Source organism: Nylanderia fulva, unplaced genomic scaffold (assembly GCF_048542155.1).
Source record: "Nylanderia fulva isolate GAGA-0341 unplaced genomic scaffold, ASM4854215v1 Scaffold108, whole genome shotgun sequence".
Lineage (NCBI taxonomy): Eukaryota > Metazoa > Arthropoda > Insecta > Hymenoptera > Formicidae > Nylanderia > Nylanderia fulva.
This window is the reverse complement of record NW_028189280.1, coordinates 310,176-323,126: the sequence shown is the minus strand read 5'-3', so window position 1 is coordinate 323,126 and position 12,951 is coordinate 310,176. Positions and strand designations below refer to the sequence as shown.

The 12,951-nt window shown below is 33.0% G+C and overlaps 1 protein-coding gene and 1 non-coding gene across 2 annotated transcripts; one reads left to right on the top strand and one right to left on the bottom strand.

Moving 5' to 3' along the window:
• The first annotated feature begins 4,149 nt into the window (after positions 1–4,149).
• LOC146725018 (uncharacterized) lies at positions 4,150–8,501 on the top strand. Its single transcript, XM_085485381.1, has 4 exons — positions 4,150–4,381; positions 4,612–4,971; positions 5,761–6,815; positions 6,951–8,501. The coding sequence occupies exons 1-4, from the start codon at positions 4,150–4,152 to the stop codon at positions 8,499–8,501; spliced, it is 3,198 nt and encodes a 1,065-aa protein (XP_085341507.1).
• A 3,542-nt stretch (positions 8,502–12,043) lies between these two features.
• TRNAK-UUU (transfer RNA lysine (anticodon UUU)) lies at positions 12,044–12,116 on the bottom strand. The gene has a single exon. It is a non-coding gene; the product is annotated as a tRNA-Lys (tRNA).
• Positions 12,117–12,951: the final 835 nt, after the last annotated feature.

The window sequence follows — 12,951 nt, the reverse complement described above, 5'->3', positions numbered from 1 at the left end:
CTTCCACAGTATAGTCAATAGAATTTCCATCGAAGCTAAATCTGTACGCCTTATCACTATCATACCTTCTTGTGATAAGGTCCACAGAATCTGCTGCTACAAACACTGAGTAGAATCCCATGCCAAATTGGCCTATAAACTCTCCATCTCCAAATGCACTGACATTTTCTTCGGATTTACTATACTCCCTAGTACCACTGGCACCGAATTTACCCAAAAATTTGATACCCTCCTCGTCACTCATACCAATACCATTGTCCTCAATGGTAAGAATTTTATTTTCCCTATCCAATTTAATGACAATGTTCTTGTTAAAATCTGCATTTCTATTTCTTGTCTCAACGCACAACTTCCTATTAGCATCCAAAGAATTGGATATTATTTCTGAGATAAACCCGTTCTTCCTAGTAAGAAGACTTGTTGTTATCTTAGACATAAACTTATGATCCACATCCATTTTGTACCTCTTAGGTTGTACCACCTCCAATCCCATCACTCCCAAAAGAGAGATATACGTCATCAAAACTACACCAGCTTTCCTCATTCCACCTTTCATTTCCATTCTTGAAGGGTTTATTTTTTTCTTTTTATAATTTTCAACCCTTCTTTCCCTCCAATACACTTGTTCCATTTTCATTGGCTAACTATCACTCTTTAAAAGGAATCTTCACAATAATCGAGATGAGACTTCTTAGCAAAGAAATGAGTTCCTTTACTCCCAATTTTAATTCAGCATCCTTGAAGATCCGTTAATATTGTCTTAATTGAAATGCATTTCAATTTCACTATTCTTGGCAAAATATGTTTCTATTTAAAGGTGTCTATGTACATCTCTCATGTCAACATTAAGCCTATCTCCAACCACCAAGTATCCTCTCTTCTTTAAAGTTGGCTAAAATCTCTTTCGTTCGTTTCTAATCCATTCATGCATTCTTTCTTTTATTTTGTATCAAAAATCCACTTCTATTTAAACAACACCACATCAGTGTAAAGGCTAGATTTAATAACATTTAGCTATAATTGTTATCGCTCTTAAATAGTTAAAATTTTTATGGTAAAAAATTTTATTTCCATAAAAGTAAATAAAATTGATATAGCCAATAAAATTGATAATTAATAATGATAAATCAATAAATATAAAGCGGTTAGATTATTAATTTTACAATGAGCACGAGTAATAACACGGAAAATTCTAAACAGGAGTTTAAAGAAAATACAAGTAGAATAGAAAATAAAAGATATGGTAAAACGGGCTATAAAACAAGAAATAGAACGTCGAATACACCTAAATATAGCATCGATAGATTTCATAACATGTACGATTCTATGGCTAGAGATTTGCATGAACAGATGAAAAAAGAAAAGGAGAGTGGAAGAGATGATAGTAAAAGGTGTAATGGCATAGAAGACAAGAAGGAAACATTAAATAATAGACTTATGATGAGTATAGATAATAAACAAAATATAAATACATCATACAATATTTCTAGAAGTACTTATGAAGCTGCTCTCTCTCTTTTAAAGCTCTCTAAAGATAGGAAATTTAAACACTTCTAAATTAAAATCTTTAGCCCACATTCTTTTCTCTCCTTCAACTCTTACTCTGTCTCTTTGTGTTCTTTCCCTTTAAAGAAGAGATATCCCTAGATCTCCACTTAGAATTTCTTCCCCAATTAGAAAAATCCTAAATGGAAGGAAAAGAAGAGAAAGTACGGGATAGATGTGATGATAGAATGTTTAAAAACACCAATAATGAAATTAATGGTGTAAGGGATGAGTTATATTCAATCAACTTATTTTATTTGGAATGGGAAGAGTTGAAGTTTAAAAGAAGTGAAGAGAAAGTAAAGAGTAGAGGTGAGTTTACTGATGGAATATATTTATTTCCATGTAAAGATACTTTTAAAAGGTTAAAGGTCTTGTATTTATAAGAAGAGGAGTATATAAAGATGGTGTTTTAAAGTTCTTAGTCTATAAGGAAGGTAAATGGAGAATAGAAATAGAAAATAAAATAATACACCCAAATATCAGTAAAAAATGTAAATCTGTGTCTCTTATTGAGTTTAGTATTGAAGAGATAAACGAAAGTACGAGGTTATATGAAGTTCTTAAACTTTTTAGGGAAAAGTTAGAATTCAAAGATGTAGAGATACCAAAAGATGTAAATTTTAAAGAAATAGTGGAGGATTTAAGAAGAGAATTAGGAAATAAAGAAGTTGGGAATGAGTTAAATGAATTGAGTGTATTTAGTGGTAATGGAAAGGATAGAGAATTCAGAGAAATGGTTTTGGGTAAAATGGAGAGGTATTGTAAGGATAGAGAGAACAAATCCTTTAGATTGTATATGGAGAGTGTATATAAATCATAAGATTTAGTTAGAGATGTATTTTAATTATTTTTAACGACAGTGTCATCCTCATTATCTAAAGGCTGGGTCCTTTCTATGGGGTCAAGTTGGGTATGGAAGGAAAGAATTTCATCATAGATAAGTTGTTTATATTCTGGAATGGATATCTCCTCATTGGAGGATGAGATAAACTCAGCAACTTTTTTGGGTAAGTCATTGTTATATCTTTCTAGGTAAGGGTGTTTAAACGATTCCAAAGCTGTGATTCTCTTGCTTGGGTCATATTCTAAGAGTTTATCCAAAAGATCCAAGGCTTGTCCTGGAACCTTTGGGAATATCTCTCTTAGATTCACCCTCTCCTTGTTCCCCAATTTCTCTATGTGGTATTTAACCTTTGGTGAGGGGATTTTCTTCAAAAGAACATCTTCTGGTGATCCTAAAAGATTAAAAATCGTTGTTATTTGATCCAACGTAGATTTGCCCGGGAGAAAGGGTGTTCTACAGAATAGTTCTGCTAAAATACATCCTATTGACCACATATCCACCGATTTCTCATACACATTTCTGTTAAAAAGTAGTTCTGGTGCTCTGTACCATCTAGTAGCCACATAATTTGTCATACTCTCATCATCTTTATCACTTAATTTCCTGGATAACCCAAAATCGCAAATTTTTATGGTACAATCCCTCTTTACCAAGATATTCCCGGGCTTTAAATCCCTATGTAAGATACCCGCTGAGTGAATGTTAGCTATTCCCCTGAGAATTTGGTACATAAAATACCTTATATGGTCATGAGTTAAAGACTGCTTTGAATATATTATATAATGGAGATCAGCTTCCATCAGCTTCCTGTATAAGGAATACCTCATTAAAAATTTTAGAGTCTGGCAGTAAGATGTGTTTTATTTGAATAACCTTTAAAATTAATTAAATGAATTTTACTTACATTTTCCACATCTCTAAAATGCTTCAAAATCTTAATTTCTCTCAATGTTCTTTTGGCCACTATTAGAGCATCAAGAGATCCTATTCTCTTCACTGCTACATTTCTCTTTTCAACTACATCGTATGCAGATATAACAGATCCATATGATCCTTTACCTAATATCCTATTAAATTTGTACCTTTTATCACATTTAAACACTCTAAAATATTTCAACTCTTTCATTTTGTTTATTTTAAGATTTTATTACTCTTTGTTTTATACATTCCAATTTGGGAATAGAATTCTTTCTTTATTGTTCCATTATTCTTCCCTTAAAGGGGGATGAAAAACAAAAATAGTTATTTTTGGTTATTTTTATTTATTTTAATGTTCCTATGTTTGTTAACACTTCTTAGTTGATATCTTTTGGACAGCTCTTTTAGTGCCTCCTTATCATCCTTTAGTATCTCTCCATTCCTGTACCTTTGATATTCTAACAGCTCTCTTTCTCTTTTGACTTTCTTCTTATTACACCACTCTGCTTCTAATAGATCCTTCATAAACTTAAAACTTTCATTTCCTCTGGAGATAAATTCTTTGGTCACTCTTCCTACACTCTTCCACACTTTCTATCTCACAATCCTCCATTAAAGGGTCCTCTAATTAGCGTGTGTTAAGGGATATGAATTTTCCATCTCTTTCCGCACAAAAACCAGTGGAAAAGAGTACTAAAAGCTCCACATCTGCTAATAGCATGGTCTATTCCATCATTTTCACTCTATTCCCACTTAAATTGGATTTATGAAAATTTTTATCGGTCCAAGGAACATCCCCCCCTTCTTAGCTTAAAAAATTCAAAGAACCCTCGTAAAAGATGACTACCGACTCTGAGAAGAAAAAGAAGGAAGTGGGGAGCGAAAAAATAGCAAATGATGTCGAGAATGAAGAGGTGGTTGTGTCGGAAGATGCATCTGTTGAGGATGAAGAAGTGTCTTTGAGCAGTGAGGATGATTCTGAAGGCTATGAGTCCTCTTCATCGATTGATAGCGATGACGATGTTAGCAGCTCTGATGAGAATGGTGGAGACAGCTCTTCTGAATACGTTAGTGAGTCAGGTTCTGATCAATAAATAAAATAAAGTGGTGGTTTTTTAAAAATTTTAATTTTCTCCTCTTCCCTTTCCCTCTGAGAGCCGAGAAAATGATTTTGTTTCTTGTTGTAGATCTAAAGAGGGAGAACTGGGAGAGTGTAGATAACCCAGAGAGAATTTTAAATGATATTTTAATTTTTATAAACTCTTTTGAGTATTCATCTCTTGAAAATAGAATTGTCATAGTTTGCAATAAAAGCGTAATCTTTGATAGTACGAGAGAGTGCAAACCAATGAGTGACTATGGAGGTAGTGAAGTGAAAAAGAAGTTTGATGGTGAGGATGGTATTATAGCAAAGATCCTAAGTACGTTTAAAGATACAAATTCTGTGCTGTACAAAGATTTTGGGTATTCTCTAGCTTTAATAAACAAAACATCAAAAAAGTCCAGAGTCTTGATCTTGAATTTGGGTGTGGAAACAGAGAGTGAATATCTCTACATGTTAAAGAATTGCTTCACGGCACAGAGAATTGGTGTTAGGGTTGATTCTATATCTCTGAGTGGATATCACTCCACATTAAACCAAACAAGTATAGCCACGGGTGGTATATACACAGATAAACCTGGGGATCTTTTGGAGTTTTTATTTTCTATTCTTAGTGTCAAAAAGACAGAGAACATTCCCTACTTTAAGGTGTTCTGTTATTGTCACAACACCCATATCTTGTACGGGTTAGTATGTCCGGTGTGTCTTACTGTTTACTGTAAATTTGTACCTATTTGTAAAAGATGCAAATCAAAGATTACCTTCTAGCAGAGCATGCTCTTTTAGATTCATTTGGAATGTTACTCTGCACATTTTTTACCATTTATTTAAGGGAGGGGTGATCACCAACATATCTCAAAAGGGTTATTTACAAAGGTAAGCAATCCTTTCCTAATGCGTTTAATAAATTTTTAAGCTCTGATTGTCTATCACCACCTCCCACGTAAGAAAATTAAATTTTTATAAAAAATAAAAACATCCCCATAAATAAAAGAAGAGAAGACTCGAGAAAGGTAGAATCTAATGTACGAGTTATATAGAAGCAAACAATGGTATTTTAAAGGGTATTTCTACCCTCTATATATGCTACCATCTATCTTTTTATCCAAGAAGGTACACAATCTCTCTATCCTCATACCAATCCTATTCAGCGCACTTTTGTTCATTTCAACTTTTTGGAGTGTTGAAATGTACATTTTCCTGAGCCTGAAAAAGGTAAAATTTTTAGAAAACTCACACTTCATCCGTTATAAGGGAAAGTCTCTGTGTAAGATTTTTGGGGATTATTTTGAGTATAAAAAAAGAAAGTATTGCATAATCAAAGATAAAATAATAAAAATAAAACCAGAGATAAGAAGAAGTATGAAGTATTACAGGGAGGGATATTTGAAAGAGTGGTTTATAGACGAGAAATACTTTAGATATCTTGGTAAGAACGAGTTTAAGATAGAAGCTCCTTCCTTCCTCTCTCTCTTTTTAGATCATGCCGTAGCACCTTTCTTTGTTTTTCAAATTTTCTGTGGCATCTTATGGTGCCTAGATGATTACATCTACCATTCTCTTTTTACTATTTTCATGTTGATTGTTTTTGAAATGGGTGTTGTATTCCAGAGGATTAGGAACATTAAGGAATTCAGAACTATGAATCTATCTAACTATAAGGTAGAGTTAATTAGTAGATGTGGTGATAGATCGGTTAGAGATGGCGATCTTATTGATACAAGAGATTTACTACCTGGTGATGTGATAAGATTAGATAGATCAGGTGTTCAGATACCCTGTGATTTACTTGTTTTAGAGGGGAGATGTGCTGTTAACGAAGCTATGCTATCTGGAGAGTCTATTCCATTTCCTAAGGAGGATATTTTGGAAAGAAAGGATGAAGAGATGCTGGAGATAAAGAACGATAAGAGGTATATTCTCTTTGGTGGTACAAAGCTGGTAAAAGTAGAAGAATCAATAACCTGCTTTGTACTTAGAACAGGTTTTGACACTCAGCAAGGTAAGTTAATTAGAACTATGATGTGTAGTGAGGGGATGGTAACAGCTAATAACAAGGAGGCTTTTGTTTTTATTCTGTTCTTGCTGTTCTTTGCCATTATCGCGTCTTTTTACGCGTATAAGGAGGGTGTAAAGTTGGGAAAGAGTAGCTATAAGCTGTTTCTGGAGATAATTATAATTATAACGAACGTGGTACCACCTGAGCTTCCTATGGAGTTAACCCTGGCCATTAATTCATCAATTCAAAAGTTAATTTCTCTTGGTGTTTTCTGTCTAGAACCATTTAGAATACCTCTAGCCGGTAAGATTGATGTCTGTTGCTTCGATAAGACAGGAACTCTGACAGATCTTTCTTTAGAAGTGGGAGATGTTGTGTTTTTCAATGATGGGGAGAATAGTATCAAAGAGGTGAAAGGTAATCTTAAAAAACGAGCAAAGAGTAACGAGAAATTTGTTGATATATGTGGTTTTAGTGGTACTCTTGCTAGCTATAATGAAATGGTAGATTTGAATAACCCAATATTGGGAATTTTAAGGAGTGTATTAGGTACATGTCACTCTCTAGTTAAAATAGAAAACAAGGTAGAGGGTGATCCTTTGGAGACGAGTATTCTAAAATACTTGAAAATGGAATTAATTGATGATAATAAGGTGATCTACACAAGCGATGATAAGAGTAGGGAGTTTAAAATAGTAAAGAGATATTCTTTTAGTAGTGAGTTGAGGAGAATGAGTGTTGTAGGGAAAAGTGATAAAAATGTATTTGTTGGAATGAAAGGTGCACCAGAGGTGGTAAAAGAATACCTGAGAGAGATACCAAGTGAATATTCCAAATATGAAGATTATGCCAGGGAGGGGTACAGAGTGTTAGCAATCGGTTATAAGCCATACAGAATTAAAGTAAATTATAAAAGGGAGGATGTAGAAAGGGATTTGATTTTTTTAGGGTTTATTTTGTATGAATGTAAGCTTAAAAAAGATTCTTCAGAATGTGTTAGAGTGTTAAGGGAGTCCAATCACAAAGTTATTATGATAACAGGTGATAATCTTCTTACATCTCTGAATGTGGCTAAAAAGTTGGAATTTCCCAATTTAAAAGGTGTGGAGGGTGAGATGATAGATTCCGTCTTAGAATCTGGAGATTTCATGAGCTATTCTATCTTTGCTAGAGCAAATCCAAAGCATAAAGAAAAGATAATTGAGAAGTATAAGGAAATGGGATATCACACCTTAATGTGTGGTGACGGTACAAATGATGTTGGAGCCTTGAAATCAGCTCATATTGGAGTAGCACTTGTGGAAGGTAATTTTGCTAGGAAGGAAAGAAGCGGATTGAATGCAGATCAAGAGGTGCAATTGAAGATGGGAGATGCAAGTGTGGCAGCACCATTCACAGCTAAGACTGGATCAATAATTTCGGTCTTAGATATCATAAAACAAGGAAGATCAGCACTGGTAACTACCATTCAAATGTATAAGATCCTGGCGTTGAATTCGCTAGTTTCTGCATATTTTTTAAGTGTGTTGGATTGTATGGGTGTTAGATTTGGTGATTCTCAACTGACCATTTCTGGTATTTTAATAGCCTTTTCGTTTATGTTCCTTACAAAAAGTAAGCCTTTGAGAGATGTGAGTAAGAAGAGACCCTTAACAAACATTTTTAATTATTACATCATAATAAGTGTTTTACTCCAAACTCTCGTCCACATTGTCTCCTGTTGGTTATTAACCAAGGAGGTACTGAAGTACGAAGAGCTAACCTACCAAGAGAAGTTTAAACCTTCTTTAATGAACAGTGGGTTGTTCATTCTTTCCACATACCAGCAGGTCTCTACTTTTATCATAAATTACATAGGGAGACCTTTTAGAGAAAGTTTAACAGAGAATACTCACCTTAGAAATTCGCTTTTGGGTGTAATTTTAATTTTATCAGCCCTGATCCTTGAAATATCTAAATCCTTCTCTTCCACTATGGAGATAGTCACTCTACCCCTTAAATTCAAGATATACCTCATCTCCAATATTGTTAGCGATTTATTTTTTTGTTATTTTATTGAGAAGTTCTGTTTCTATCTCTTTATGCTATAGAAGGTTAATTAAAATTTTCGTTATAAAACTCACTTTCACCATATCCACTGCTGGAAGAGTCCCCATGATACATAAACTTTGGGTTACCATCCTCTTTGGGAGTGTCCTTCTCCATAATTAGAGATTTATCACACTCTTCCTTAATTTTTGTCTTTTTAATATCCTCTCTCATTTTTTTATCCTTACATTTAAATAACACTCTCCCGTAGTTGTATGAATTTCTATTTAAATATAAAATAAACTCTCTATAATAAAAATCAATAAAAGATAAAATATTTACATTCTCTATCCCCTCTCTATACTTTATCTTATCCTTTATATCTTTTAGTATTACTAAATAGCTAACTTTATAGAAATACTCTTTATCTATCCTTTTATAGAAATCTCTTAAAAAGTTCACAATTTTGATTTTCTTACAATTACCATTCCTTCCAATTTCCCTATTCTCCCTCTCTATACAGTAAACACACAGCTCATTACATTTATATTCCAATAATCTAAAAATGTTTTTAATAATCTCTTCTCTATTAATAGCTTTACAGAATTCCTCCAAACTAAATATTTTGTAATTTATGAATCTCTCTTTCTTTGAATATAAAGAGATGCTCTCCTCTTTACACTTCTTTAATATTCCATAAATTAAATTCAAATACTCAAATATTTCCAAATTTATCTCAACGTCTCTACTTTTTATAAAAAATTGAATCATTCTATTTAGTACATCTTCATTGTTCAAAATCTTCTTAATCAAAATAGTCCTAGTATCCACTTCACTACCTTTATAATGTAAAATTAACCTTACCATATTCCTTAACAATTTTATATTCTCCACTTTAAGATCTTTTAAAATACTCTCCTTCTCCTCAATCTTTTTGTTTCCAATAATGCAATTCATTGTTGGAAATATTTCAATTTTGTCTCTATTTATACTTTTTTCATTTATGCATTCATGCATTTTATCAATTTGCGAAAAGGTTAAAACATCAGTGGAATTGGTAACATTATTGTAATTTTCAACATTAACCTCTCCTTCCAGTTCATCTCTTATCTCTTTATATCTTTCCAACTCTCTATAGCTTAATATGGAAAATAAGTAATTTATCGTGTGAATGTTTTCCAGGAGGGTAGTACCCTTTATTAAGAAGTAAAAATTGGTAAAAAATAATTTAAAAATTATCTTTTTAAATATCTCCCTGTTTGATATCTCATATCTCTCCTTATATGGCTTTATCTTTATCAAACTCTTCTCCTTAAAGATTATCTGTGGATTGAAGTACTTTCTTTTAATTTCATAGGTAGAGTTGTTAAAAGAACTCTCCTCTTTATTATAACACTTGTTATCACTCTTCTTATCACATAAAACATATAAAAAGATGCTGTTATATATCCTGGACACCTCCGTGGTAGTAACACAATTTATTAAATCAAAAAAACCAATTTCTAATAAAAGATTCAGAAATATTTCATTTCTATTGTCTATCTTAGATTTAACTATCATTTGATTTATTAATTCTAACGTTTGAATTATCTTACTATCCTTTATTATCCTTACTTTCTTATTTTCCACTCTACCACTCTCTTTATGCTCTATTTCCCTTTCTAAGTATCTAGCTATTCTATCACATAGAAAGATCGTAAAACTCTTGGTACACAGAAAATTTAGAAGTGTAGGTAGTACGTAATCTGACGTACTTAACGTTAAAAGGTTGAGGAGTGTTATCGATTGCTGATAGGTACTCTCTACTAATAAAAGTAGAGAGTGTTCCTGTAAGAATCTTGAATTTACCAACAATTCTGATAATTTGGGATATCTCTCTATCACACTTATTATCTCTTCTAATATCTTCACCTTCCTATTAGCCATACCTTTACTAATTAATATTCTATCTCCTCTCTCTATTTTATCCTTTTCCATCTCACCCACTAAACCGTACAAAATACCTCTCATCTCCTCTTCCTCCATCTCTTAGGATCTAAAATTTTCCTATTTAGAAATGGCAGTGAAAGTGGTTCAACAAACTTTAATTTTATTTAAGATGGTGTATTTTAATTTACTTGCTTTCCCTTTTACAGTGGGTCAAAAAACCTGGACAGGTGTTGATTCACTTACCTCCTTGATTATGCATCATCCCGCATTCTATTTTATATTCGTTGTGGGAATATTATAGAGAATTATTTTAACCAGGTTTGCCGTATTATAAATTAAATTAGGTAGTTCTAAATTCCTATCCCTACCATTTATGTACTCTGTTAGTGTGTGATTCTCTGTTTTGAGGTCAGATATTAAATTCTTATCTACCTCCCTAATACTCTCCACTTTATTAATAAAATTGTTACTTAACCTCACCGTGGATTCTGCTATTTTGGTAAACTCCTTGTTAATACAATCACTTTGTGTGTTACTCATCCCTTCCTGATTGGACAGCTCTTCTTTATAACTCCTTTTGTCCCTCATTATACGCTTTATTATCTCTAGATTGTTTATTATCCCATTCACCTCTTCGCTAATAGATCTTCCTGTTATCATTATATCCTTCTTGTTATCTAGAAGCAATGAAAAGATGTTTAACATTTCCTTTTTTATTAGCTTATTCTTTATATCATCACTCATTCCTTTATAGCTACTTTTATCATTACTACTCTCCTCTTTACTATCTTCGTTCTCATTTGTTGGTTCATCATAACAACGAAATATCCCTTTTTCTATTCTCTTGATGTTCTCCTTATGGTACTCATACTCCATGAAGGAACAATCTTTAAAGAAAAAGTCAATTCTTTTAAGAAATTCCCTGTAATCCAAAATAAACGAAAAGTCGGTGTTTTGGATTGAAAGAAACTCCTTGAGAATGCTCTCCATATGGATTATAATAAAGGGATCCTCGTTATTCCTGGAAAATATGGTTTTTAAATATCCAAAAAAGGTATCAGATTTGCCAGACAAGGTCTTGTCACTTTGTATTTTCTTGAACACCATATCTTCATACTTCTCATCTCTTTTAAGTGATTTAATAAGATCTTCTAAATCTTTGATTAAAAGATCTATCTCCATGGCTTTATTCTCCTCAGATGGATCTCGGTGGTTATAGACTAAAAATACATCTATAACCAAGCTTTTAAACTTGTCTTCCAATAACCTGGAGAGTTGCTTCCTTGACGAATTTCTTTGTTGTGGGAAGTCTGGTATTGGTTGAAGGAATCTCTCTGTTTTTGATATTCTTCTGGATATCTCGTCTATGACATCTGTTACTAAATTACTAAATTTGGTATTGTTAAGGAATACCATCTTTGTTATCGCCTCTTTTTGTCTTTCAGTAATATCTATGTCTTGGATTTCTCTGCCAATGTAGCTTTTTAGGGTACACTTTCTTATTTCTTTATCCTGTGCCATTAACATTTTTTATTTATTTTCCTTTTCCATCTTTCTTTCTGTTTAAAGTATTTTACTTTGTTTTAAAAACGGTTTTAAAATGGTTTGATCTGAGTACGTGTTGTTACCTGAATTTAAAAAGATGAGTGGGGATATCCAAAAAATCAAAAGGAACCGCCCCTCCAGGGACTCGAACCCTGGACATTTCGGTTAAAAGCCGAACGCTCTACCGACTGAGCTAGAGAGGCTCAGGCAGAGGGAGATATGGAGAATCTTAATGTGAAATAAATTCTTCAAAACCAGGATGTATGTTTATTCCAACATTCTAGTCAACATCTGGAATAGATCAACTCCATCTTTTCATAACTTTTTTTAAAAATTTGGAAGGACCCCTTAAATGACTCTTCCATTTGTTGAAAAGTACAGGCCCAAGAAGCTATGTGATGTACTTGGTAACCAAGATGTGATTAATTTTTTAGAGAACATGGTGAGGAGAGATGCATTGCCTCACATGGTATTTTATGGTCCACCAGGTACAGGAAAAACAACTGCTATAAGAGCAGTTGCCAACCAATTCTATCCAAAATATTACTCATCAAGCGTTTTGGAGCTGAATGCAAGTGATGAGAGAGGTATAGACACAGTAAGAGAATCCATAAAATCGTTTTCCTCCACAAAATCTCTTATGGGAAATAAGAAACTTGTTATCCTAGATGAAGCAGATTCAATGTCAAAAGATGCGCAGAATGCGCTTAGAAGGATCATTGAAGATTATAGCAGTAATGTTAGATTTTGTCTTATAGCTAATTACAGTAATAAAATAATACCAGCTATTCTATCGCGATGCACGAAGTTTAGATTTTCACCAATAAGCTCCGAGAGATTGAAAGATAGAATTAAGGAAATCTGTAAGAATGAACATATAAAGATTACAGAAGATGGTGTATCTGCACTTATTCAGGGATGTGAAGGGGATATGAGGAAGTTATTAAACGATATTGAGGGTATTTCTACTTCCTTTCCAATCATTAACAGGGAGAATGTTTATAATATGTCAGGAATGGTTAGCATGGAAGAGCTTAA